Below are 24,453 nucleotides of genomic sequence, written 5' to 3' on the forward strand. Positions count from 1 at the left end.
ATAAAAGCATTTATTGGAGGAATTCAGTCTAATTTACATACGGGTGTAATAGGATTTAAGGTTAAACCAAATTACTTTATATCCATTACAAATCCTCTAGTAGAAGAGTGTCTATGCCTTAGAATTCAGACAAAAAAGTCTGACATTAATGATTTAGCAAAAGATCTAGCAATAAGTTGGACTTCTATAAATAAATATACTAATACTACGAAGTAGAAATCAAAGAGATAAACAACAAAATTATTAAGCTCTTTGAACCTAATAAATTTACTACGAAATACAACCAAAATTATTACATTTAAGAGATCTATCAATTCCAAAAGATTGGATGATAGAAAAGATAAATAGTGCAAGTACTTTTAAACCAATAAGTACTATAGAATATATGTCATCGGGAATAAGTTATACTTTAAAAACCTTGCTTTAACTAATACAAATGAAAACTTAATTTTACCTCTAATAATTCAAGTAGAAGAAGAAGAGGATAATATTAGTAATAATTCTACACCAATAGGAGTAAAAACAATTCATATTCCTATTTTCCCTCTGAACCAAGTAGAAATTCTAGAAACTCTAGAACGGAAGAAATACAAAATTCAACGATTAGTAAACAAATGAAAGTTGAAATAAATAATTTCCAATCTAGGAAATATGATACATATATTGAAATTACATTTCAATTTAGAGAATATAAAAATATTCTTTACATGCTTTATTAGATATCTGAGCTACAACCAAGAGTTGCGAAAAAATGTCATTCTGTAGAGAAAATGGGAAACTACTAAAAATCCTATAAAAGCAATAGGAATGGATGGTAATAAAACCATAATTAATTATAAAGCTAGAAATATATCAATCTACATAAAAAATGTAAGATTTATGATTCCTAAAATTTTATGTTTTCCTGAAATGCATGGAGACATATTATTAGGAAATAATTTTACATGTCAAGATTTACCATTTTATATTGATAAAAGTCAATTAGTTTATCTGTAGAAAATTCTTCTATAAAGATACCATTAGTAAATAATAATAAATTTGTGTGTAATAAAACTTTTACACCATCAAAAGAATAAATTATGTAATTTTATGTTATTATATAAAGTACTAATAATTTATTGCTGATTATCTTAGCAGGCCTTATGGATAGAAGTAGAGGTGATCATGGGCTGGGCCGGGGCCAAAGAAAAATTTAGGTTCGTTTTTTAGGCCCAGGCCCAGGCCGGCCCAAAATATGGGCCTAAAAATTTGTCCAATCCCGGCCTTAAAGAAAATTGCTAAGCCCGAGCCCGACCCATATTAAATTTTACAACACCAAAAAGTATATATTTAATATATATATTTGATTAAAAAGTATATTAGATTAAATATAAAATTATATATTTAATATATAACTTGGCCCGGCCCGGGCCGAAAAAGCTTTACCCGAGGCCAGGCTCGTTTTCTAAACGAGCTTCTTTTTTTGCCCAAACCCATATTTCGGGACTATATTTTTACCCGAACCCTCCCATTTTTCGAGCTGGCCATCGGGCCGAGTTGAGTAGCCCAACCCATGATCACCTTTAGATAGAGGTAAAAAACCCCCAGAAATAGTTGGTGAATGAACGACTGTTTATGAAAAACCCAACAAAAGGAAAGCAACAAATTTCAAAAAAGGATTTGTACCTGCACAAGTACCATTTTATTCTAACCAAGTATATTATGTGTCATATCCAATGGTAAACCAACCAGTTAGAACAAAAGTTTTGTCATTGGTAAAACAACCAGTTGGAACTCCTTTATCATTGACACCCAAAATGGTGAGTCAATCACAATGGTCCCAATATCCAAATTCAACGTTTCAAGCCAATTATGCTGAAATGATTAAATGAGCAGAAAATTTGTTAAAACAACAACAAATTCAAGAAATAAAAGATTTTTACAATCCTGGTTTATCGCCAGAAATTTATAACTTTATTAATAAAATATGGAAAAACTATGTTTCTCAATAAATAGCCAATTTCAGAAGAGCTCTTACAAAATTTTCACAATTTTTAGTTGAAAAAACAACTAAGGAAAGTGAATCTGATGATTTATTATTAACATCCATCTTATATAGAGATTGGGATGAATTCCAAATGGAATTTATGGATATTAAGGAGATAAACAATCTTCTTGATATATTTCAGTACTTTATTCATAAAGGAAAAAACAATCATATTATGAATAAAATGTTTAGAATATGTTTATATAATAAATCTAAACATATTTACCATAAGAAATATTTTTAAAATAAATAGAGCTATTTGTAAACAACAAACTCAATTTGAAAACTTTTTTGAATATTTTTTACAAGCATATGTTTATATTAATGATATAGATGAAAAATATTCAACTATAAAATTTAGATTGGATCATGAACCATTTGATATAACCAATATTGAATGGGGTTTTGTTAATTTATAACGCCTATATTTCTTTTTATAAGTATTAGGACGTTTTATAATTAATTATGGTTTTATTACTATAAAATGGACCCAAAAAATAGACTTGGACAAAAAAATAAGACCCATTTAGAAAATTGGTCGGGCCTCGGATAAGTTTTTTTTGGCCTAACCAAATTTCTTGTTGTTTTTTTTCTTATTTTGCTACTATTTTCTTGTTTTATCAGTATTTTGCTACATTTTCACTATTATGTTACTATTAATTTGTTGTTATTGTTTGTATATTATATAATTATTGTTTTATTATTAATTTTATTACTATTTTAGAGACATTTATTTGTTAAGTTACATCTATCTTAGTGTTATTTAAATTTACTTCAATGTTTTTAATGTTTTTTTATGTATTATATATATTTTAAAATATTATACAAAAAAAATTTAATACAGGTGAGCTGGACCAAGATTGAATATTAACATTTTTATCTAAATTAGACTTAAACAAAATTTTAAACTCATTTTTCAACCCTTATTTTAATTAAGGGCCAGTTTTTTATTGCTTTTGAGAAGTGCTTTTGAGAAGTGCTTTTGAAAAGTGCTTTTCAGAAGTGCTTTTGAGAAATTTGAGTGTTTGGCATTGCTGTCAAAAAGTGCTTTTGAAGAATAAAATGTCCATTTTAGACATGAGATTATAAAGTAACAAATATGTATTTAAATAATGTTCAAATTAGTTAATATTATGATATTTTAGCAAAAATATAAAAAAAATAACTTATTATAACTTATTGTTAATAATTTAATATATAATATTAATTTTAAATATTTCTAAGTAATTAATAATAATTATTTATAAAATTTAATTAGAATATATAAATTATATTTAAATATTTAAATATAAAATTAAATATTTGTAATTAGATATTGACAAGATTGTATTATTATAAAAATTATTTTTATTTTTAATTAATGCTTTTAACACATTTGTATTATTTTATTTTAAAATGTATTTGAGTATATAACTCATATTATATACTAACATAACATAGAAAACATAAACCTAACAATTAAAATATTACATATATTTGGATTAAAATTTAAAAAGGGATAATATTTATATACCAAATATAAATACTAAAAATTTGTCAATAGCATTTACAATTTAAAGTGAATTCATTAAACTAGATGCTATATTTGATAAGCCTATGAAAATGATTTAATATTCAATAAATGATTTGGTTAATACAATACTTATATTTGATAAGTATATGAAAATGAAAGTCGAGACTGTCTGATGAAGAACGCAAAAAAGAATATTTCATGGAAAGAAGATTGTTAGGATGAATTCTTCAATTCCAATCATTTAAATATACTACCCCTTTCTTTTATGGTGATCGTCATATTATATATTTTTAGCATATAATTATGTTGTGTTCCAAGTTCTCAAATCTAATATTTCTTTTTAAGGAAAGATCGGATCCATGTTTTCAACATCTCTGCTTTGGAAACTGTAAGCGTGAAAACATCTCTGCTTTGGAAAGACTTGATAAAACTCTGGCTGCAGTTTATCTTTACTGTGATAAAATATTCTACATGATACTGCTTTCATGGTCACTATAATGAAAACATCACCATAAAGCAAAACTAGCTGTAACAATGCACTGTTGCTACACATTTATTTACCATTTGAAAAAAAAAATTGAAAGAGAAAGGGTGCTAAACCATCAGTGTCTGTTTTGCTACAGTCAAGTGCTTCACAGTGTGAATACTGATGCTTTTCTTGCACTGATGCTTTTTCATTTCTGATAAAGATCCACACCCGTTCTAAGTTGGACAATGTGTAAACAAAAAGCATGCAAGCATTGGTAATCAAGAGCATGCAAGCATTAAAAGAAATAAGAATATAACCAATAATTAAACAAGTCATCGTGCGAAAGTTGATACCTAGTGTAGCCTCTAGAACAATAAATACAATTGAACCTATAATCCAATTAAACTCAATGACAAAAACATTAATGAATATGTAGAAGATTTCATTAAATAATACTTATTATCAAAGTGATTACTCGTTTGCAGTATCCTAGTCCATTTCATTTTGCTCATACAGTTTTAAAATTGAAAGAACATTCTATTATAACAATGTCCAGCTTATAACATAAAGAGAGCACAAAATTCTGAGCATCAGAGTGTGCCTGCTGCAACTCTACCTTAAAAGGCTCAGCTGCTTACAGTTCTGCTTCCATCTTAGCTATTTTATCCGTAAGGCTCCTCATTTGTTGTTCTCTTTCAGATGTTACAGCTCCTATCTGAGCGTGCAAGATCTGCAATTCATGCTGTGCAGTAGCAAGTTCCTATCTCATTATCCAGATTTTCACTTTTGCCATTAACAAAAGCTCGTAGACGAGATACTTCTTTCTGAAAAACAAAATTTTGGATAATAAGGATAACTAAAAACCTGAAAGAATATGAGAACCATGCAAATGAAATAAATAAAATGAATCATTTAAACTTTGGCATGACTTCAGCTCACAAAAACAGAAGATTCTGCTTGCTGCTTGAAATTTTGTAAATTAACATTTATTATTTCTACCTTTATTTTTCAGTTAAGATAAAGCAAAACATAATACAATTACTGCTTGCTCAATAGAAAGGAGATTCAGCAGAGAAGTATAGTGAAACTCATATTGATAAATAGAAACTGAGCAAACCGCCTACTATTACAGTATTACAATAACTTTAAAGGTACTTTCAAATATGATCGTAAGTTTAACAATATTATACCTTCAGCTGTTGAATTTGCAGTCTCATAGCAACAACATCTCCAGATGCATCTTCATTTACCACTGCCTACAATACATTAGTTCAAATCTTTCAATAAATATGACATCCAAAATTTAAAAACTATATATATTAACTACAATTTGACTAACTGATTAAGAGGTTAAAAGAAATATTTTTTTTTAACAAAAAGATGTATTTTTAAATATATATACATGAAAAAAACTTGGTATCACTCTAACTTTTTAACTAAATGGGTTCCACAACACAAAACTCTTATTATTAGTATACAAGTATAGATTATGTAGTCTAAACAGGCTCAAAGGCTAGCATCGGTTCCCGTTGGGAACAGATAATGAAACAGAGGATTTCAGGAAATCACATGAATGACGAGTAAGCCATGCATTGAATTAAAAGTAGCTAAGCAAAGATCTCATACATTGTTCTTAATAAATTTAGCCCGCTGTGCAAACTTCAATGTACTTAGTGTTTCCAATGAACAACTGCAGAAAATGCCCAAAAGTTCGAACTTGAACAGTTCCAATGAAACCAAATTAATTTTGAAAACAATTTATAACCATGAACAGTCTCTATATCCTATGTTTTTCTTTTATCGGTTCTTCACCACATAGTAAATAGGCTCACTCTCATATAAGAATCAAACAAACAATTTACACCACAGTTCCAAATCTCAATCAAATAGAGACTAAAGGAAGAATTAACTAAAAGAAACCACAAAACCAATATGAAGAGACTTTTTAACAGATGAAAGTGGAAGAGTAGCAAAGCAAATCCAGAATATAGGTTTGATCAGATAATACAATTCGAAATTAATGAAAGACCCAGAAAATCTAATCAAATGGGAAGTAATAGGAGGAGAAAAAAAAAAGAAACCTTTCGGCAGTGGCAAGATTGGTGGGCACATCGTCGGTGCAAGCGAATTGCAATGTCGAAACAACTACTTGCCTGTTTCCCTTCTCCATTTCTTTTATCTTGATTCTCAATCCCCAAACCACAGCTGCCGAGTAGGGTAAAGCAAAGCAGTAATCCAGAATTTTCCTTGAAAATTCTAATCGAAAGCAGTAAGCCAAAATTTTGAAAGTGAAAATGTGAAAAAATGGGTATAGAGCTCCTCTAAAGAACCAGAGAAAAGAAACTTTTTCGGGGGAGAAGGCAGGTTAAAATGGGAAATTATCAGCCAAACGGACTTTTGGCTGAAGAAATGGAGAAATTTTTAACTTCTCCATCAGTCAAAAAACACTTCTCATATGGTGGAAATTTTTTTTGAAATGATAGCCGTTCTTCTTTGCTTTTAAGAGAAAAGCACTTTTTGTTGCAAAAGCCCGTTTAAAAAGCAGAGGAGAACGGGGCCTAAGCTCATCCTAACTCGCGAACCCATCTAATTTATTTTCTATAAAAAGAAAACCATTCTTAAGCCTTCGTTAGCTTCTACGAAGTATGACTTGGATAATTAAAATTGATCGAATAAAAAATCAGATTAAACTGACTAATTGGATTGAAAAAATGTAATTTTATTAAAAAACAATATATTTAACATTTAAAAATTTGACTCAAAAATATATATTTTTGAATTAAGTTATCCATTAATCCAATCAAATAAATGAGTGATATAAAAGTCTGACTGCTCTAACCTTTTATCTAATTTTTAAACATCAATTGGCACTTTTCTTTAATTATTTTATACTAGTTAGATCTAATTTTATTTTAATAATTATAAATTATTTATAATAATAGAATTAAAATATTTTATTTTCCGGTTTATTAATTCAAACCTGTTCGTCTCCTTTTTCTTTCTCTAATTTATAATGATAAAAAAATCAATTTTTATAAATAAATTCAAACTAATTACTATATTAATTTTAGAAAAAATCTCCAAAAATACAAACTTTATGCCGATTTACTTAAGAAACATATCTCTGGGATTTAATTAATTGGGTGGGTGAACTGACGAAATCAATTAATTGCAGCATGACAAGGATGGAACTGCTACTGCTCAACTTGCATCATGCACATAGCCATATGCAACCATTTCTGAGCAAAATTCACTTGACACCAATCAGATGCTCAACTTGATAACCCCTTAATTGAGTTTTAGTTACTATTTATCGAGGCTTGATTTTTGAGTGGAAATGTCGGCAAATTGTCCATCAATCAATTCATTATAAATTTGTTTTTTAAGTTAATATTTACAATTTTTATAATTTTAGTTTTTCTTTTTCTTTTTAACCTTTTAAAAAGAGTTGATTTATTGTTTTATTTATTTATTTATTTATTTATTTATAAAATATTGACTAAAACATTAATGTTTTAAATATATCAACCTACATGGCAATTCACGTGTAATTTATGTTAATTTTTTGAATAATTTTTTATATTTTTAAAATTATTTATTGACGTGACATACAAGACAAATGATGTCATATCAACATGATATATACATGCATAATGTCATACGAGTTACCACACCAAAGATTATTAAAATTTAATATTTTAACTAATTATTTGATTCTTTTGAAAATTTAATAAAAAATTTCATTCAAAAAATATAATAATTAAATTGACAAAAATGTAAACGTTAAAATTACTGCCTTTTAAGTTATTACTAAATTTGTATAGAATTGTTATGCTTCGAGCTATAAAATAGTTCCTTTTTCTAATTAATAGAGAATTAATAATAGATAACATTTAATTCTAATAATTAAATGTTATGCTTTCTTCTAATTTTGAGCTGTAATATTTTTCGTTATGCTTTGTACTTTGAAATGTGAAATTTTGTTTTGGTCATTTAACTTAAAAAGTAATAATTTGTCATTAAATTATTTAAAAGTTTTATTTAAGTCACTAAGCTATTAAATCAATGCTATATGACTTTCTCTGTTTGCATTGCATGCACCAATCGAAAACTCTCCTTCCTATTTATTTTTATAGTTTAATTTTTTTCATGAAATAACTTTGGACGTCACAAATCTGCGAACTAAAATTCAAAAAACTTCTTTTTTTCAATTTTCGACATTGATTATCAGATTGACTTGGATTTTGAATCGTTACTTGGAGCTCGCTAGCGAAACTTAAACAAAAAAATTTAACAATCTAATAACTTTAATAAAATTTTTGAATAGTTCAGTAATCAATTTTAACTCTTTTTAGTGTTAAAGTGATCAATTAATAGTATAATTTATCCAAATTATAAAATATGTTCACGAAAATCGTAATTATTAGGCTTTAGTAATATATTAACCCTTAAGCTATACCATGATTCTCAATTTGGCTCTTAAAGTTTTTTTTTTTATCAAAAGTAATCCCAAAAGTTTACCCTCGTCACACAAGTTGGCCCTTCCGCTAAAAGACGTTAAAAAAATGGGGCACTTTCAGCCATTAATAAAGTGACCATGTTAAAATATATACAAACTCTCTAAGGCTAAGTTCATCGAAAATGGTGAAGAAGATAAGAACGAGAGTAAGAGTGCACTTAGCTTTTAAAGATCTTATGCTTTATATTATATTTATGTTAAGTTCATCAATAAAATGTAGTCTGCAGTTAGCTTTAAAAGAAGAAGAGAACTGGGGCGGGAGAGGGAGAGAGAGGAGGAAGAAGAAAGAAAGAAAGAAAGAAGGCCAGTTGTTGATTGCTTTTGAAAAGTGCTTTTGAAAAATTTGGTTTAAAATTTGAGTGTTTAAGATTTGCTGTCAAAAAGTATTTTTGAAAAATAAAATGTCCATTTTAGACATGTTATTATCAAGTAACAAATATGTATTTAAATAATATTTAAATTAGTTAATGTTATTATATTTTAGTAATAATATAAAAAAATTATTATAACTTGTTGTTAATATTTTAATATATGAAATATAAATTGTAAATATTTTAAGCAATAAATATTAATTATTTATAAAATTTAATTAGAATATATAAACTATATTTTAAATATTTAAATATAACCATTAAATATTTGTAATTAGTATTTTAAAAAATATTTTTTTATTTTTAATTAATGATTTTAACACAATTGTAATTAAGCACCAAGAAAAAAAAGGAAAAATACTATATTATTGGAGGGGTGAAAAAGTAATTAAGTACTAAAAGTGCTTTTGGGAGAGAAAAACTAAAATTTTTAGCTTCTTCTTTTCAGCTCCTTTTCAGAAGTGCTTTTGAAAAATACTTATGAAAAACTAAAAATTTCAGCCAAAAGCAGCTTGTTGTTCACAACTTTTCTTTCAAAAGTGCTTTTGGAGTCAGAAGTACTTTTTTAAAACAATGAAGAATTGATCTTAAGTTTAATTTATTTTTTTGGCACATGTCATTTTAGTATTGGCTGAAATGCCACATAAAATTTCTTTTAATGTCTATTAACCGAAGCGCCAATTAGGGTGACAAAAGGAAACTTTAGGGATTACTTTTGACCAAAAAAAAACTTTAAAGACCAAATTGATAATTAGGGTATAGTTGAGGGCCAATTTATAAATTAAAGCCTAGTAATTATTCTTATATAAAAAATGAACCCCGCGAAATTGTGATAAGTAGATAACAGATCTTTTCATAATAAATTTTCACTTTACTTTTCGTTTCTTCAGTGGCTTTGTTTTGTTGTTGAATGGGGCGGATACCGATTCTTAGGGACTTCATTGGGATCATCAAAGACAAAGCTTCTCAAAGCAAAGCAGCTTTGCTTTCCGATCCCAAAACCCTATCCCTCCACTTAGCCTTACTAAGAGCCACCACCCATGACCCCTTCACTCCACCTGACCCAAGGCACTTGGCCACTTTACTTGCCTCCGGCCATACCTCACGTGCCACCGTTTCCACCGCCATCGAGGTCCTCATGGACCGTCTTCAGACCACCCGTGATGCCTCCGTTGCCATCAAGTGTCTCATCACTGTTCATCACATCATTAAGCGTGGCAGCTTTATTCTTCAAGATCGGCTCTCTGTTTACCCTTCCAATGGCGGCCGAAACTACCTTAAACTATCCAATTTCAGAGATAAAACGACGTTGTTAACTTGGGAACTTTCCTATTGGGTTAGATGGTATGTTTTATTTTATTTTTTAGTTTCTCCAGCTTTCTAGGAAAATACGTGATTTCACAGTTCAGCATCAAATTTAAAGCAAATATATTCAAAACAAATTGCAGGTATGCTTTATACCTTGAGAATCTGTTGCAAACGTCAAGGGTTTTGGGATTCTTTCTAAGTTCAGCTTCAAGCAGTGTAGATAACAATGAAGAAGAAGAGGAGAAAGTATCATCTCTTACAAATAGCCAATTGCTTAAAGAGATAAACTCTTTGGGGAATTTGATCGAACAGATTTCGAGAATGCCCAATTCTTTGCATACCAATGGCAACATATTGGTGGACGAGGTTCTAGGAATGGTGGGTGAGGATTATTTGGCATCAACCAACGAGGTTTCCATTCGAGTCAGTGAGTTTAAAGAGAGACTGAGTTGTTTGAGTGTTTTTGAGTCAGTTGAGTTGGGGTTTGCTTTGAAGAGACTAGAAGATTGTAAAGAGAGATTATCAGCACTTGGACAGATGAGGAATGTGTTGGTTGAGACTGTTTGGGGTTCAATAAGTGAAATGAAGGATCAAGTCGGGAACGATGAATTGTACGGAGAAGAAGGAAGGTTAATGACTATGGAGAGCAGCAAGAACAAGGTTAGCGAGTCATCTCGGTACGGAGAGCGAGTTCTGAAGCTTGGTGACTCAGTTGACTTCTTTTCAGGGAGGTTTTCTAAGCTTCAATATTAATTTTTTTTTTACGGATTTAGCTTAGTTGGAATCTGAATAATTGCAATATCTATTTAAAAAAAAATCGTTAAGAATTTGTAAGTATAATTATCTATTTGAATTTGGTCATTGGCTCAAATAATTACCTTTTGATTTTAAAATTATATAATAACATTATTTAAATATTGTTCCAATTATTTTGATTTTAAAGATTAATAAAAATAAAGTTAGATATTAAAATTATACACAAAAAAATCACGATTTTTTTCATAAATATAATAACATTATTTAAATATTGTTTCAATTATTTTGATTTTAAAGATTAATAAAAATAAAGATATTTAATTATGTTTTATAATGATTAATTTTTTCCTAATGATTAGGATATATTCAAATAATGAAAACTATAACCATAATTACTATGGTTAATTAATATATAAGATATGAAAATTTATTTCATTTAGGTTTTTTATCAAAATAATATAAAATAATTAATTATAAAAATGTATGAAAAATAAATTAATTATAAAAATAGGTATTTGCTACAATGTTTGATAACATATTGGCAACACAAAATTAAAATGTGATGATTTAAAATATTTAAGGACCTGATATGTAAATTTCCCGTTTTGGTTGTCACTTAAGTTCTTTGCTTTTCCTTTCTTTTAACACCACAAAAGTTATTTATTTTGCGAAAATATTTTCCTTACTATTCTGTTATTCAAAACTCACTCTTTTCGTCTGTTTTCTTTTTTTTACTTATAAGGTATAATATCTCATTTCTCAATTTAAATCAACATAAAGCAATTTTATTTTTATTTATGTTTGCTTCTAATTTGTTCATATTTGATTATATATATCTTAAAAATCATCTCTGTATTTACTTCCTTTGATATCTCTCACCAACCCTACATTAACCCCATTTTTTTTATCTCAATATTCCTTTTGTCCGGGTTTTTCCCCCTATCTTTTTCATTGAAGACTTTTAATATTTTTAATTGATAATGGGTGCAGTAGAGCAGATTTTTAATTCGAGCAAATAAAAAAGGAAATGACAAATATCGACATTGATGGGATCTTGGAGGAGCTTCCAAATAATCGTCGTTTCACCAAAACACTCTGGGTCTAGTATCGCGATTGAGACCTATGATCGAGAAGCTGCTGAGGGTCGGCATGAACTCGCTTCAATTTCATCCGTGGCAGCCATGAATATCACCAGGAGACCTTGAACAATCTAAAAAAAAATCATTATTTTATTTATTTTTGGTGTTAAAGGGAAATAAAAGAAAATAATAAATAAGGGGGTTTATGGAATAATTTACCTATTTCAAGTTTGATGCCGCTAAACTACCAAGCCGCCAACCAAAATAGAAAATTTACATATCAAATTCCTGAATATTTTAGGTCATTATATTTTAGTCTAATGTTGCCAATTTGTCAAATAGCACCGTCAAAACACTGTAACTAAGGCTTATTTTTATAATTAATTTATTTTTCATACTTTTTTAATTAATTATTATTTTTATTATTTAGGTAAAAAAAACGATTTGTTTGGTAAAGAATCATGAGCCAATAAAATCAAACAAAAATACTCAGATTGAATGATAAACATCTTATTTGTGCAGAAAAGGAGGATAGTAAACTTTTTTATCATTCATAAATGCTAACCTTGAAGGTTTACATATTTATCAATTTGATGAATTCCGTCGTTCTTCTAAAATTTAAAAATATAATTATACAAAATTAAAAAATTAATAAATACATAGAATTTTTCAAAATATTTAAAAATCATAAATATTATAAAATATTCATAGAAAAATTCTAAATGTACATAACTAAACAAACAATGAAAATAAATTTTGACAAACTAATAATTATAATCCATCAATACATGTATTCCAACAAAAATTGAGGGTAATCTTTGAGCTAATTAATTACGTCTCAGTCATGTCTCGACGTCTTACTTGTATTTGATCGACATGGTTATTACGTAAAACACGATTATATAATAAAACTCATACTAAATTAAAACATGTTATTCATGTGTTGTATTTTTGTGCATATCATTACGGGTGTTTAATTGGTCAGTTCAATTATTAATCGAATCAAATTATTATTAATTAAATTACTTAAAATATAAAAATCTTTAACCACTAATTGAATTACTTTTTTAAATACATTAATCAAATCAAAATATTTCGACTAATTTAGACGGTTAACACGAATTAATCGAAATTTATATATTCTTGTCTTTTGGTTAAAATAAATATAAAACATTACTAATGTTCATTTTCTTTTTTAATAGTTCACAAAATATATTATATATAATATATAATATTTATTTTGATTAATATAAAAATAATAATTCAAAAATACATTTCTAATACAAATATATTATATATTATTTATTTCGATTAATTTGATTAGTTACCTATTTTGAATCGAATTAATGGGTAACTAAAATTTTAAAAAATTATTAACCAACTGAGTGACTGACCGCTACTAATTTGTAATAAGTATTAAAGTTGGTGTGAGAGCGTAGGTTGCATATTATTACTGTTAGCAATTTCGCTGCTTAAGTTATTCCTTCCTTTTTCCAGTTCTGGTCAGCTCAAGTTATTCTTTTCTTTAAAAAGAAAAATACAAAGATCAAATACCAGCCTCCGACTAAACTTCCAACAAAAAACCCACGCCACTTCACGTGGAGCCATTTTTTCTGAACGTTCTACAAGAATGGAACAATGGACGACGGTAGCCGAGTCAAAGTCCAGCTCACCGGCCGAAGAACCGAACCGGAAAGAGTCGGATCCCGAAATGGACGCGGATGAATTTGTTATTGTGCCAACAACAGAACCGGAGAAAGAAGAAGAGAAAGAGGCTCAGAATCCGAAAGAGAATGAGGTTCAAAGCGAGCGGTCACCGAATCAAACATCAACCGGGTCCAGGAAATCTGTTCGTTGGAGCGCCGAGTTAGTTAGTGAATCGCCTGCTGCGGATCACAGCGTCACCATGTCCGCTGTTAACGGATCCAATCCTTACATTGCTCAGTCTCCTGCTCCGGAATCATTTTCGACTTCCTTCAAAGGCAAGCAATTACAACACATTTATTTCCATTGTTATCTTTCATTTTGAAAATTTTAATTCATCTTGAAATCGAACACAGAGAAAATGGACACTGTGAAGGATGTCTTGGGGAGATGGGGGAGAAAAGTGGGAGAAGCCACGAGAAAAGCCGAGGATCTTGCAGGGAACACGTGGCAGCATTGTATGTTTCCCCTGTTAATTTGCTTTTTTTTCTTATATATTTTTTAAGGAAAATATATATTATGGCCCTCAAAGTTAAAATTGGTATTTAATTTTTTTTTTCAATTATACTTGAATTGAACTCAAGATTTATTTTGGTATTTAAATTTTATTTTTATCCAATTAGGTATCTGGATTTGATTTTTTGTTTGAATTAACACATGAATTTAATTTTATAGTTCAAATAACCAAGTACCTAAGCTTGATTTCTTATACCATTTTGAACCAAGAAGCAAAGTTTAGATACTTAGGTTGGGTTTGGATGGGCGATTGAGTGCGGTGCGGTGCGTTTAGTTTACTTTTTGTCTCACGCTATAGTATCGCTACAGTATTTAATCTCACCGTCACCGCTGTTTTTACACTAACCGCAGGTAAACGCACCGCTCATCCAAACTCACCCTTAATCGAACCAAAATAAACTTTAGCTTTCAAATTAAACATTAAATCCAAGTTTAAGTATATAATATTGGAAAAAAACCTTAAATATCTATTTAAACAGTAAAAACAAGCCCGAGTTTGGCAGAGGCAGCCATGGGAAGAATCGCACAAGGAACAAAGGTTTTAGCAGAAGGTGGGTATGAGAAGATATTCAGACACACTTTTGTAACGGATCCGGAAGAGCAACTTGGGAATTCATTTGTATGTTATTTGTCCACGTCAGCTGGACCTGTCATGGGAATTTTATATGTATCTACAGCAAAGCTTGCATATTGCAGTGACACTCCCCTTCCCTATAAAAATGGTACCCAAACTGAATGGAGCTACTATAAGGTTATAACCTTTCATTTTTATTGAAATATTTGTGTTTGATGGGTATGGAAATATATATATATATATGAGATTCATATGATTCTCGACATTCTTACTCTGCTTAAAACAGGTAGTTATCACATTACATCAACTTAAAGCGGTTAATCCTTCGACGAGCCGACTCAATTGTGCTGAAAAGTACATCCAAGTTATCACCGTTGATAGTCATGAATTTTGGTTCATGGGCTTCTTAAACTATGACGGTGCTGTTACATGCCTAAAGGAAGCTTTGCAACTCCATAGCTGACATCACAATCTCTCGTGATACTCCGTCACACGACGTTATCGTGCAATGGGTTTACTCGGCTGCTCGGGATCGAGCATCTGATAATACATGCTCCCCTCCCTTGGAAGCTCTGATGGCTGTTAAGGAGGAAAGAATACAAAGAATATGTATGTTCTGTTTTTTTCTTTAACAAAACGATGTGACGATAAAAATGCTATTGTAAATCTCAATGATATAGTTTATATTGGAGGATATATATTATTTTATGTGTCATAATTAGATTTAAGATATCATATATTACAAGTTTTTTCTATTCTCAAGCTTATCTTATAATTTAATTATATAAAAAAGAACACGTGGAGCAACTATTTCTCAATGACATATATCAACTTGTCAGAGACATGTCATAGAATTAAATTATAATTATTAAAGTAACATTTTCATATTATAAAGATTAATATATGAATTACTTTTAAAGAGAAGAGGATGTGGGAAATTTGATGGCAGTGAGTAAGTAGCCTGCGGATTCCCAAGGCTTCTGCCCTCACATTTATTTTTGTGTTTTCTGTTTTTATTTCAGAATTCAGAAACAGACAACTTAAATAAATTAAAGGTATAGTATTGGGTTTAGAGTAAGACCGGTCAACATCTGAGGTTTGGTTCAGTTTTGGGTTTACACAAACCACCCACCATCAAGAAATAACAGCATTTTTCAATTATGATTAGAATGCCCATAATTACACTCTAATTGCTGCCTGAAAGAATATTACACTCTTTTGCTTATAATTTCTGACATGATATTTCTCCCCTCTCTCTGTAATTGAAATCTAATCTACAACAAATGGTAATAATAATAAAGCTGCAGTATTTGTTTCCAAAAACACCACCTCCATGGCAATGGCTGAGGCACCATTCACTTCTCTTCAACTTTGACCCATATTTGTTTTTTTTATTTTTCACCTTAAAATTTTATTCCAGGGAAAATTTCAGATGTGATCCGGTTGAGGTGATTTGTCTAGTTTCCTCCTTTTAAGATCTGGTGTAGGATGAGAACAATTTGCAAATAGCCCATGTTTTATTTCATCACTTTTATAGCTCAAACATGCTGCACCATCTAATACCCCAATGGGGCTTTGGGGCACCGATGATGTAGCTGAAGTAGTAGCAGCTGAGCCATTAATGAATGTCAAATCTTTCATCACTTCAACACACTTCAACACTCTTTCCTGCAAAATAAAAAATAAAAGTAATTGACTCTTCTCTTGTTGTGAGTTTTTCAAGTATTTACAGGCACCACCACTTTTGTATCTTCTTTATTTTTTATTTTTACCTTTTGTACAAAGATGAATGATGAAATAACTTTATCAATGGCACATCTTTGCATTTGTCCTGAAACAGAAATGGCCACTGCTGCTGCTATTTCAGAAGGTCTGAACTCCAACAAATTAATACCTGCATTCATTCATTTCCCCAATCAAACACCATTGATTCTCAATAATAATAACATAAACAAATAGATATAGTGAGAAATAAACCTCTGGTGGTGTTCAATATTATCTGCAATGATCTAGTGATTGAAGTTGATGATGGATATTGATGATCATTACTAAGTTTATTCAAGAAGTGATCAATGAAGGAACAAGGTGTTAAAACTTGCATTCTCCACTTCAATGTACTTAAAACCAATAGTTCCATTCTTTGTATTGTTTTAGCTTCAAACACAAACTTTGGTTCCCCCACCTGCAAACAACCCAATCATGAAACTCAAATTGGGAAAAAGACCAAGGGATTAACAATCATGAAAAATCAATCTATATATATAGTAATCACCTGTAAGTTTACTGATGAAGGCACCTTTGTTTCCTCCATTTTAGCTGCAATAGATAAACATGCGACGGCCAACAGTTGGACAGTCCATGTTTTACCTCTCTGTGCCCCCAAGAAGATAGAAACAATCAGTGAATAGATTATGGTTTAAGAACTTAAAGAACCAAATTTGAAGCTAATTTGAGAACTTACAGGTAAATCATACATTGATAGGAACCGATCCAAGTAGTTAATGGATAGGCAAAGACTCAAAGGTCCAAAATTGAAATAAGCTGAAGCCTGTTAATAAAAAATGAAAGATTAAATCATCATTCCTAGCACATTATCACTGAGGAATGATCAAACAAAGTGTCCAATTACAAGAATAATGAAAGAAAAGGGGGAAAACACATTTACTAAATATAAAAGAATGCTACCAATAGCTAAGAAATAGATTGATCCAAACGAACTATGGAAATTCCATTAAATTGCACAATGCGATGAGTTTTACTGAGAAAAGTCTATATTGCTGTTGCTAAACAAGAACCCAGTTACAAAAACCGGTTAAATGGATCAAACAAGTAAAATGTCAATATAAAACTGATCAGGAAAAAAAATAGCTTAGCAAAATAAACAAACCTTCCAAATCCATTCAATAGCCTCTCTCCTGGCACTCAACTCCAAATCCCCACTTCTCAGTCTCTTAAGATAATCATCTCTAGGCAAATGCTCCATCTCTTTTTCAACCATTTCCTTAATTACATCATCACTTTGTAATGCAAAACCAGGACAACCCAGCAAAGAAGTTGATCTGTTGTTCATAAGGAAAGGGTCATTTTGATTAAAGATTTGGTTTTTAAAGAGTTGATGACAAGCAGGGGAAGCCCCAAACTCGTTCATGGCATTAAAATCAAGATCACCATCAAAGCAAGAGCTTGTGTTCTCAGAACAGAGAAGATTTGAGGTTGAACAGTCAAGATTTTCAGTCATTTTTCTAGAGAAACCCCTAAAATGTGAGGTATACTAAAACCCCAGGGGAAAAAGGAAAAGCAAAAACTAATTAATTCATTATGAAGGTGAAAGCTTTGTGTTGAAAAGGGCTCATCAATGGCTTGTGGGGAAGAGCATATTTTTCATTATACAATAAAGCCAAAAAGAGAGAGTGAAAGGGAGTGGGGCTGAGGAGAGACTGTTGCAATAAAAGAAGCTTTATGTAGGGAAAGACAAGTTGAGTTTTTAGGGTTAAATGCGAAATGAAATTGAGGGATCGAGCAGGAGGACAGCCACGCCATTGCAAAAAGAACCAAGAAAGGAAATATAATGAAAAATCTTATAATTAATGCAAAAATGGATAAATCGCCGTAATAAACCATTGATGTGTAGGGATAAAATTGACTTCCCTACTAGCAAATAAGTCTCAACGATACAATCAAGTTCAATGACTGTTTACATTTTGCATTGACAAAAATGATTCACTAAACATTAGACAAAAATGATCCACTAAGCATTACGTGGAGTATAGCAACAATATCAAATTCTATTAAGATGGAGGTGGATAGAGAAACTTTTGTTTTTAAATTTTGGTATATATTCGTATATATGCAAATGAAATTTCTCTCCTATTTATAAAAATTATCATGTCTCTTTATAGAAATATAACTATCTAAGAAATATTTATCTGAATAGTCGTATCTATTAATAATGAACACAATTATTCATAAGATATTACTTGAATAATTGTAACTTTTTGTTCATAGTCAAGTTACATAACTGATAGAAGATTGTGCGCGGACCAAGATCGAGTTGCCATGTCACGAGAAAAGTCCTAAGAAAGCTTTAGGCAATCAGATCTAAAACGAAACAGAAAATTAACTCAGAATCAATTAGATCTGAAACGAAAATACCCAAAACAATAAAAAATCAGGCAAGAATCGAAAACACTTATGAATGGCTATTCTTGGAAGCCAAGAACACGAAATAGCCTATCACGTTCTTGAGCTTGAGTTGGGCCTTTGTGACCTGTATCAATAACTTTTAGTAACAAGAAACATAATTTATCACTATGTTCCAACACAAACCACCCCAACTTTTGTGTTTGTAATAATTGACATTGTTTGTTAGAATTGAGAAAAAAAGGGAATGCCTCTTCCCTAAATGAAAATCCATGGCTCAATTCCTTTAAGCTCTTTTGTCTTTCTCCATTTTTGAGTTTTGTCCGACACTTTTAGCATTATAGAGTCTCTTAATATTTGGGTTTTTAAGAGCTTCCAACCTTGGGGAGCAACAAAGGCGTTTCCCTCAAATATGTAAAAAAAAGTATTTATTGCACCAATAAAAGGATCAACAAGGAGCCCTCACTCGCACTCCATGAATCCCTTCACCGACATATCAATAGGCATTTTGCCACATCAAGAGAGCCTTCACTAGCACACCAAAGGGCTTATCACCCACACACCAAGAAGCCCTCTGTCGCACCCAATAGGGATTATCAATGGTCCTTCGTTGGCACATTAAGGGACCCTTTGCCAACACATCAAGAGACACATCACCTGCACCATTAAAGGATTCTCCAAGGAGTACTTCACCAACACATCAATAGGCCCCTTCACTAGCATTATGGGTCCCTCACTCCGACTACTAAGGAGCCCTTCACTAACACTATTAAGAGGTCACCTAAGGACCTAAGGAGTACTTCACCAACACATTGAGGAGTCCCTCGTTTGCGTCACTTGGGGGCACTTTGCCACACCCCCAAAAGGCCATCTCACTCGCACCCCAGGTAGGTTCATAAAATAGAAAGATAGTTACTAGGCATGTGTTGTGTAGCTTGGTAAATATGCTCATATGGAGAACAATTGAAAGACAAGAATTGGAGTCTCGTCCCTTAGAGAGGTCTCGTCTGCCTTAGTAGAATTAACCGAAGGTTAAGGTGTAAGGTCTCGTCCACTTTATGCCCTTAAGGACCAAGCCAAAAGGTCTCCTCCCCCTTTGATAAAACCAATGAAAGATAATAATAATAATAATAATAATAATAATAATAATAATAGGCATTGCTCCTTGTAGACAATGGTAGCAACAATGAACTAGGCATAATGTCTATTTATAAAAATCTGACTTTTTTGTGTTATAAAATACATGATATATAAAAATAACATAATATAATATATTACAAATTTAGAAAACGAGCTATCCTTTGAAAGCTTCAATCTGAGCCCTGCTCATATTTTAAACAATCTTTTTTTTATGCGTAACCCCATTTTTTGAACATTATATTTTTATCTGAACACTACCAAAAATTGAGCAGACTTTCGAGCTTAAGGTAATGTTGCCCCCGACCCTTAAACAAGTTTACTTCTGAAAGCCCTAATGACATTTCTGAGCAACCTCTTAAAGCCCCCAACTAGCTAAAAAGCAACTACCAGCGAAGCCATGCGTATCTTGCTAAAGCTTCAACAAAGTAAGTGTAGAATGATAAAGGCAACTTGGAAAAACAATTAACAAAGCTACATAATTAAGTATAAGTAGAAGTAGAAAGATGATATCAATGACCTCCAAAGCTTACGTTTTAAGGATCGGTACACCAAATTCACCTCCAAAACATCTTATTTACTTCTCTTGATCGACTTTGCATACCTATAAAGAGCATTCACAAACCTTGCCATGAATCGACTTTTCTTGTACAAAACAATTATCATCATGACATGCTAATGAAGCATTCATGCCTCTATAGTAGGGCATAAATCTATTGGGAGGCTACGCTATTATATAAAATCCACAAATGATTAAAAGTTTCATTTTTTAAATAAATTATGAGGGGTGAGGTATGTATGGAAGCCATCTTGTCAATATGAATTTGCCTCCGACATTTTGTTGAAGTATGGCAGAAATAATTCTTAACTTTACCTCTTTTCAACCTTTTAATAATATATCAATTATATACATATAGGAAAGTTTGTTTATTCCATCATCAATGGCAACATTAAGTCATTCAAAAATTTTAAAATTTATTTTAGTTGGTTAATTATTTAATTAGATATTTAAATGATTTATTTCATTTAAAATGAATGATATAACGTCGAATTGTTGCCAACGTATGCCAAGTGTGCCAACATTTTATTTTTATTAATTTAAAATTTTAAAAATTTTAAAATATCTAAATAGAAAAATTGATTTTAGAGAGTGGGGTCCACCAGCCCTAAATATAATAAAATATTTCTTTAACCCTTTTAGACATCTTATAATGTCAAACAACAAATAATATGTATATTTTGAAATATAATTGATGAAATTTATCCATAAATAATAAACTTTTAATTTTTAAAATTATTGGAAAGCTATGTTATTAAAGAAATAAATACTTTTAATTTTTTTATACTATTTATTCTACTTATCGAATTCCTTACACTAATAGCAACCGTTATATTGTGTTTAGGCTTAGTATAATATTTTAGTTTCTATACTTAATTTTTTTAATTTAGTACTTAACAAATTGCTAATTTGGTATTTAAGTTTTTTAGGTTTAGTTTGGTATCCAATTTTGTTAAATGATATATAAATTATCCCGAAACACTAATGGTGTTAAAATTTTATACTATGTTACAAAATTATCGTCAATATAAGAGGAAATTTGTGTTAAAAAAATATGCATTTAGCTATACTTAACGGATTAATATTGAACAAGAAAATAAGAGTTCTAAAACCCAAAATAAAATAAATTCATTAATTTAAATTAATAAAATGAAATAAATAAATAAAACTAAAAATAATTGAACATTTAAAATACAAAAAGAAATACCATATCATTTGCCATATGTTTGTCATACATTGATTATTTTGCTGCCTTATAAAAAAATTAACATTGTTAGTATATTGGAGTAATTTGTATAATCTTTGATAAGTTTAGGTACCAAATCGAAAAGAAAAAAATTACGCATCAAATTAAAAAGAGAGAGTCAAATTTAAGTACCAAATTGGACCCCAAAAATTAAGTATCAATTTAAAGAAAAAATATCAAATCCAGATATCAAATTAAAAAGTGTAAGTTCAAATACTAAATTTTAAAAAAATTAAATGTCAAATTAAGAAATAGTGTTAAGTACCAAATATTAAACCTTGTGTTTAATAAAAGGGAAGCTATTCCATTTTTTTTAATATTTAATATAATAATCATTACTGTTTAAATGTATTGGAAAATTTTAATATCATTACATACCAATTAATGTTTAGCTTTCCTTGTTTATTGAGTCTTAACTCGATTGATATGGACATTTTGTCAATGCAGGGGGATGTGGGTTCAAGTGCGTTGAAAAGCATTATCCTCCTATTTATGGGTTGAGAGGGGCTATGTGTAGTTTTAAACATTGTGTCAAAAAAGAACAAATATGATCAAAACATCTAATGAAATTATTCAAAAAAAGAATGTTTAGCTTTCCTTTATTTGGCTGGTACGGAGAATTTCATTACGTACTGATTAATATGGTACTCAATTTTCGCGTTTTGCAATAGTTAACATTTTAGAATAAATAAGGCCATAAATAATGAAATTATTTTGGAGTTAATTGCATTATACATCTCTAAACTATAATTTTCATTTTAATTTGATTCATAAATTTTAATATTCTAATTACATATTCAAACTATCAAAGTTGTGTTAATAGTCTTTCCATTACTAAAATCATTAAATTAATCGTTAAATAAGATGTCAAATATTATGTGACATATTCTAAAATAAAAACTTAAATAAAATAAATGTTGTAAAGATCTCAATTTTGAGGTTTTGAAGCTTTTATAAAAGCTTTATCATTGGTTCTCTATTTTTCTATTTTACTTTATATTTAGTTTTAACTTTTAAAAGTTATATGGTAACGTTTTATTTTTTAATATTTTAAATTATGTCAAATAAGATTAGACATGTTATTTAACATCTTAATTGATATAGAACCGATAATTGAAAGATATAATTAAAATGTTTTAAAATTAAAAATAAATTTAAAGATATTTAGTACAATTAACTCTTATTTTCCAAATAATAGATAAAAGAGGTATAAAAAAGGGAAGGTGGTATCCTTTGCTATACTATTGAATTTAAGAATTTTAAGATTCATGATATTTGATAATGCTTTTGAGAAATAAATTATTAAAAATATTAATAGTGTAATATTTTAAGAAATAAAATATATTTTGCTTTAACTAAAATATTACTTCTAGCTACCACAAACAACAATAAAGACAAAATCTTAAGCATGCCATTCTTAGATCAATTTCAGATTTTGCTATTACAATATTGATAGTTGGAGGTAGTGGTAGAGGTGGAGACAATGATGGTAATGGCAGTGAGGGAAGCGGGAGAAGAAGATAAATTTTGAGGATCAAATTAAGATTATTGGTAAATTTTAAGGGTTAATTTTTTTTGAAATTATGATTAAATTCATATAATAAGTAAAAGTTTAGGGCTAATTTTATTATTGTACTAATTTTTTAATTGCCATGTCACCCTCTCGTCAGAGATTTAGTGACACTTTATAGAAATAGACAAAAAAATAATAATCTTGATTAATTGAGTGGCCAAACTAAAAAATTGATAGTTGGGTGACCAATAAAAAAGACCAATAGTTGGGTGATCAAATTAAAAAAATCAATAGTTGAGTGACCTATGGTGTAGTTTACCCATAAAAATATGTTTATATAATGTGCAACTATTAATATAAAAAATAAATTTTAATTATCATTTTTTATGTCTTTCAAAATAGACGGCATCCAACTTGGCCTAACAAAGCTTAGGGCTCTGTGCTAAGCAAACTGCTTTTAACTGAAATTTTTTGTTTTTAAAAAGCACATTTAAAAATGTAAATGAGAATCTAAAAGTTTTAGCTTTTCTTCTCCCAAAAGCACTTTTAGTGCTTAATTACTTTTTCACCCATCTAATAATATAATATTTTTAATTTTTTTTCTTGGTGCTTAATTACAAATATGTTAAAATCATTAATTAAAAAAATATTTTTTAAAATAATACAAATGTGTTAATATCTAATTAAATTTTATAAATAATTAATATTTATTACTTAAAATATTTAAAATTTCTATTTCACATATTCAAATATTAACAAGTTATAATAATTTTTTATATTCTTACTAAAATATAATAATATTAATTAATTTAAATATTATTTAAATACATATTTATTATTTGATAATAATATGTCTAAAACAAATATTTTATTTTTAAAAATATTTTTAACAATAATACTGAACACTCAAATTTTAAACTAAAATTTTCAAAAATATCTTTTCATACTTTTTAAAAACATTGGTAAGCTAGTCTTTAAAACCTTAAAGAGAGATGTATATATTTTAAAAAAATGTTCGAACTA

General features: G+C 29.4%; 4 protein-coding genes across 8 annotated transcripts; 2 read left to right on the forward strand and 2 right to left on the reverse strand.

The window, feature by feature from the left end:
* Nucleotides 1-4,429: 4,429 nt before the first annotated feature.
* On the reverse strand, nt 4,430-6,565 carry LOC105802264 (kinesin-like protein KIN-12E). 5 transcript variants are annotated; one of them, XM_052623316.1, is made up of 4 exons: nt 6,090-6,565; nt 5,635-5,698; nt 5,199-5,264; nt 4,430-4,750 (listed from the first exon to the last, which is right to left on the reverse strand). In XM_052623316.1, the coding sequence occupies exons 1-4, from the start codon at nt 6,176-6,178 to the stop codon at nt 4,643-4,645; spliced, it is 327 nt and encodes a 108-aa protein (XP_052479276.1). In that variant the 5' UTR covers nt 6,179-6,565; the 3' UTR covers nt 4,430-4,642. The 5 variants fall into 5 exon arrangements, 3 of the variants coding, with proteins under 3 accessions (XP_052479276.1, XP_012489253.2, XP_012489254.2); XM_012633799.2 differs by having other exon boundaries at nt 4,430-4,832; XM_012633800.2 differs by having other exon boundaries at nt 4,430-4,872.
* Nucleotides 6,566-9,741: 3,176 nt separating this feature from the next.
* LOC105800902 (putative clathrin assembly protein At4g40080) lies at nt 9,742-12,447 on the forward strand. Its single transcript, XM_052623039.1, has 2 exons — nt 9,742-10,242; nt 10,347-12,447. The coding sequence occupies exons 1-2, from the start codon at nt 9,809-9,811 to the stop codon at nt 10,957-10,959; spliced, it is 1,047 nt and encodes a 348-aa protein (XP_052478999.1). The 5' UTR covers nt 9,742-9,808; the 3' UTR covers nt 10,960-12,447.
* A 1,057-nt stretch (nt 12,448-13,504) lies between these two features.
* LOC105802263 (GLABRA2 expression modulator) lies at nt 13,505-15,597 on the forward strand. The gene is made up of 4 exons (XM_012633798.2): nt 13,505-14,023; nt 14,102-14,203; nt 14,741-15,012; nt 15,122-15,597. The coding sequence occupies exons 1-4, from the start codon at nt 13,672-13,674 to the stop codon at nt 15,296-15,298; spliced, it is 903 nt and encodes a 300-aa protein (XP_012489252.1). The 5' UTR covers nt 13,505-13,671; the 3' UTR covers nt 15,299-15,597.
* Nucleotides 15,598-15,993: 396 nt separating this feature from the next.
* Nucleotides 15,994-18,351, reverse strand: LOC105802262 (cyclin-D4-2). The gene is made up of 6 exons (XM_012633796.2): nt 17,723-18,351; nt 17,297-17,383; nt 17,108-17,206; nt 16,813-17,017; nt 16,608-16,729; nt 15,994-16,503 (listed from the first exon to the last, which is right to left on the reverse strand). Exons 1-6 carry the CDS (start codon nt 18,071-18,073, stop codon nt 16,264-16,266), a joined length of 1,104 nt encoding a protein of 367 aa, XP_012489250.1. The 5' UTR covers nt 18,074-18,351; the 3' UTR covers nt 15,994-16,263.
* Between the last annotated feature and the right edge of the window lie 6,102 nt (nt 18,352-24,453).

Source organism: Gossypium raimondii, chromosome 11 (assembly GCF_025698545.1).
Source record: "Gossypium raimondii isolate GPD5lz chromosome 11, ASM2569854v1, whole genome shotgun sequence".
Classification (NCBI taxonomy): Eukaryota; Viridiplantae; Streptophyta; class Magnoliopsida; order Malvales; family Malvaceae; genus Gossypium; species Gossypium raimondii.

Bases quoted from the DNA above. Each gene is read 5' to 3' on its own strand.
- LOC105802264 (XM_052623316.1), bottom strand. From the start codon at position 6,178: ATGGAGAAGGGAAACAGGCAAGTAGTTGTTTCGACATTGCAATTCGCT. The intron at 5,265-5,634 runs GTATGAGATCTT...AATGTATTGTAG, and splicing joins CTAAATTTATTAAGAACAAT to GCAGTGGTAAATGAAGATGC. The intron at 4,751-5,198 runs GTATAATATTGT...GCTACTGCACAG, and splicing joins TGCAAATTCAACAGCTGAAG to CATGAATTGCAGATCTTGCA.
- LOC105800902 (XM_052623039.1), top strand. From the start codon at position 9,809: ATGGGGCGGATACCGATTCTTAGGGACTTCATTGGGATCATCAAAGAC. The intron at 10,243-10,346 runs GTATGTTTTATT...AACAAATTGCAG, and splicing joins CTTTCCTATTGGGTTAGATG to GTATGCTTTATACCTTGAGA.
- LOC105802263 (XM_012633798.2), top strand. From the start codon at position 13,672: ATGGAACAATGGACGACGGTAGCCGAGTCAAAGTCCAGCTCACCGGCC. The intron at 14,024-14,101 runs GCAAGCAATTAC...AATCGAACACAG, and splicing joins ATTTTCGACTTCCTTCAAAG to AGAAAATGGACACTGTGAAG. The intron at 14,204-14,740 runs GTATGTTTCCCC...CTATTTAAACAG, and splicing joins AGGGAACACGTGGCAGCATT to TAAAAACAAGCCCGAGTTTG.
- LOC105802262 (XM_012633796.2), bottom strand. From the start codon at position 18,073: ATGACTGAAAATCTTGACTGTTCAACCTCAAATCTTCTCTGTTCTGAG. The intron at 17,207-17,296 runs GTAAGTTCTCAA...TTGGGGGCACAG, and splicing joins TATCAATGTATGATTTACCT to AGAGGTAAAACATGGACTGT. The intron at 16,504-16,607 runs GTAAAAATAAAA...TTTATTTTGCAG, and splicing joins CATTCATCTTTGTACAAAAG to GAAAGAGTGTTGAAGTGTGT.